This window comes from Sander lucioperca, chromosome 6 (genome assembly GCF_008315115.2).
Source record: "Sander lucioperca isolate FBNREF2018 chromosome 6, SLUC_FBN_1.2, whole genome shotgun sequence".
NCBI lineage: Eukaryota > Metazoa > Chordata > Actinopteri > Perciformes > Percidae > Sander > Sander lucioperca.
The window spans coordinates 21,569,151-21,571,650 of NC_050178.1; the positions used below are offsets into that span (position 1 = coordinate 21,569,151).

General features: G+C 52.3%; 1 protein-coding gene across 5 annotated transcripts in view; it reads left to right on the plus strand.

The window, feature by feature from the left end:
* Window positions 1-2,500, plus strand: part of abcc5 (ATP-binding cassette, sub-family C (CFTR/MRP), member 5) — a 36,617-nt gene that overhangs the window by 5,339 nt on the left and 28,778 nt on the right. For all 5 annotated transcript variants that reach the window (XM_036002075.1, XM_036002074.1, XM_036002072.1 and 2 more), the window contains exons 9-14: window positions 1-17; window positions 321-428; window positions 509-666; window positions 1,647-1,809; window positions 2,133-2,204; window positions 2,404-2,500. The exon at window positions 1-17 is cut by the window's left edge and continues 132 nt beyond it; the exon at window positions 2,404-2,500 is cut by the window's right edge and continues 28 nt beyond it. In XM_036002075.1, coding sequence (XP_035857968.1) covers window positions 1-17; window positions 321-428; window positions 509-666; window positions 1,647-1,809; window positions 2,133-2,204; window positions 2,404-2,500 — 615 coding nt within the window. The remainder of the gene's footprint in view (window positions 18-320; window positions 429-508; window positions 667-1,646; window positions 1,810-2,132; window positions 2,205-2,403) is intronic.

Below are 2,500 nucleotides of genomic sequence, written 5' to 3' on the forward strand. Positions count from 1 at the left end.
ACCTGACAGCAGCGCAGGTACCCAAACTCAGAGAAACTACCTGTTAGTGATGTAACAGCTGACTGTCTGTCTGTCTCTCTCTCTCTCTCTCTCTCTCTGTCTGTCTGTCTGTCTGTCTGTCTATCTGTCTCTCTCTCTCTCTCTCTCTCTCTCTCTCTGTCTGTCTGTCTGTCTGTCTGTCTATCTGTCTCTCTCTCTGTCTCTAACATCAAATAGAGAGCTAGCTCCTGTTGTTAGCTGTGTGCTAACTGTTGACGTGTCCTGGTTCTGATCTGATCTGATGTGTGTGTGTGTGTGTGTGCGTGTGTGTGTGCGTGCAGGCCTTCACCGTGGTGACGGTGTTCAACGCCATGACCTTTGCCCTCAAAGTGACTCCGTTCTCCGTCAAGTCTCTGTCGGAGGCGGCGGTGGCCGTGGACAGATTCCAGGTCAGTTCAGCGCTGTAGAAACCCGCCGAGAAGGAGCAGAAAGGACGGCTCTCACTCCTCTCTGTCCTTCTCCTCCTCAGAGTCTCTTCCTCATGGCCGAGGTGGACAGTGTCTGTGCGTTGCCTAGCGATCCTCAGGTTGCCGTGGAGATGTGTGGGGCCAGTCTGGCGTGGGACGGCGGCGGGCAGAGCGCTCAGCCTAGCCCGTGTGTCCGGACCGCTGGCCGACGCCGACACAGGTAAACCATTACACTCACACAGCCCGACTGAGGGCGTGAGACGCATCACGAGACGGAGCGGCAGGAAGAGTATAGGGCCCTATTTTAACGGTCTGAGGTCACGGCGTGAAGCGCCTGGTGCAGGTGTGTTTTGGGCGTAACATGCAATCAACCAATCAGAGATCATCTCCCATTCCCTTTAAAAGCCAGGCATGTTTGGACCTTGGAGCATTGCTGTTATGATGGAGGATTTACACCGTAATATTTTTATTTGTAATCTTCTGCATGTGTGTGTGCTGCTGTGTGTGTGTGTGTGTGTGTGTGTGTGTGTGTGTGTGTGTGTGTGTGTGTGCTGCTGTGCGTCCCTGTGTGTGTAACAAGCATAGTGTGCACGCTGTGCACGAGCCTAGGAGCATTTTACTAATGCTCTGTTAAAATAACAATGAAATGTGTGGCCTGGTTGGATCAGTGGTAGAGCAGGCGCACATATACTGAGAGGTTTATACCTCGACGCAGAGGTCCAGGGTTCGAATCCGACCTGTGACAATTTCTTGCATGTCTCCCCCCCCCCCCCCCCCCGTCTCCCCTTTCTCCCCTTTCTCACCTAGCTGTCCTATCAAAAATTAAAGGTGGAAAAGACCAAAAAAATAATCTAAAAAAATAACAATGAAATGCTGCGTTATTGACTTTAGACCAGGTTTTTGTTGGTCAATGGAGCGATCACTTCCTGCTGCCTCAAGATAGCAACACTCCCAGAATGCACCTGAACACACCTCCCTGTAAGACCAGCACACCCAGAATGCACCTGAACACACCTCCCTGTAAGACCAGCCATGGGCCACAGATGGGAGCAGGTGCATTTGCTGTTTAAACGACGTGGACGCTGGACGGGAAACTGACAACTGGGTCGGTCTTAAACTAGCAGAGACACTTGCGTCGGGCTTTGTGCTGCGCTGCGCCGGGTGCGAGATAGGACCCTAAGAGTGTGTGTTGCACTTCAGGTGCAGCGAGCGAGCGGTTCTGCAGGAAGAGGAAGTGAGCGGCTCCCTGCTGACAGGAAGAGGAGGAGCCTCCGGTCCAGAGGAGGAAGACAGGAATACTGCCCCCCCTCCCTCCCAGAGACTGCAGAGCACCCTGCACTGCATCAACCTGAGCGTCCAGCAGGTATCACACACACTCACACACACACACACACACACACACACACACACAAACACCGTGGTCGGGGTCTCTGTGTGGTGCAACTTCCTCTTTCGTTCTCGCAACCTTCAAACAATGCACCTCTACATCATAAAAAGACTATTTTTATGACTTAAGCTTAACTTTCTGTGCATCAGAGTACCGGAGTTCTTTTAACCACTTCCTCAGTGACTAACAGCTCTTTAACAGACAGCACGATGGTCAGTGTGATGTCATCTAGTATCTAGGATGGTCAGTGTGATGTCATCTAGTATCCAGGATGTGATGTGTAACTGCGGTGTGTTTAGGGGAAGCTGGTCGGTGTCTGCGGGAGCGTCGGCAGCGGAAAAACCTCCCTGATCTCTGCTATCTTAGGACAGGTGATGTTACCTACACACACACACACACACACACACACACAGAGACACACACACACACTCACTCTTTTCCCTAAACTTGACTGTCGTTGCCGTAGCTATATCCCTTCTAGCCTCAACCGTACCGACACCACAACATCGTGTCTACGCAACACTCACTTCCTGCTGTTCCTTCCCTGATCACTGATTGGTGTTCTGACAGATGACGCCACTGGAGGGCAGCGTGGCGGTCAGAGGACGGCTGGCCTACGTGGCTCAGCAGGCCTGGATCCTGAACGCAACGCTCAGAGACAACATCC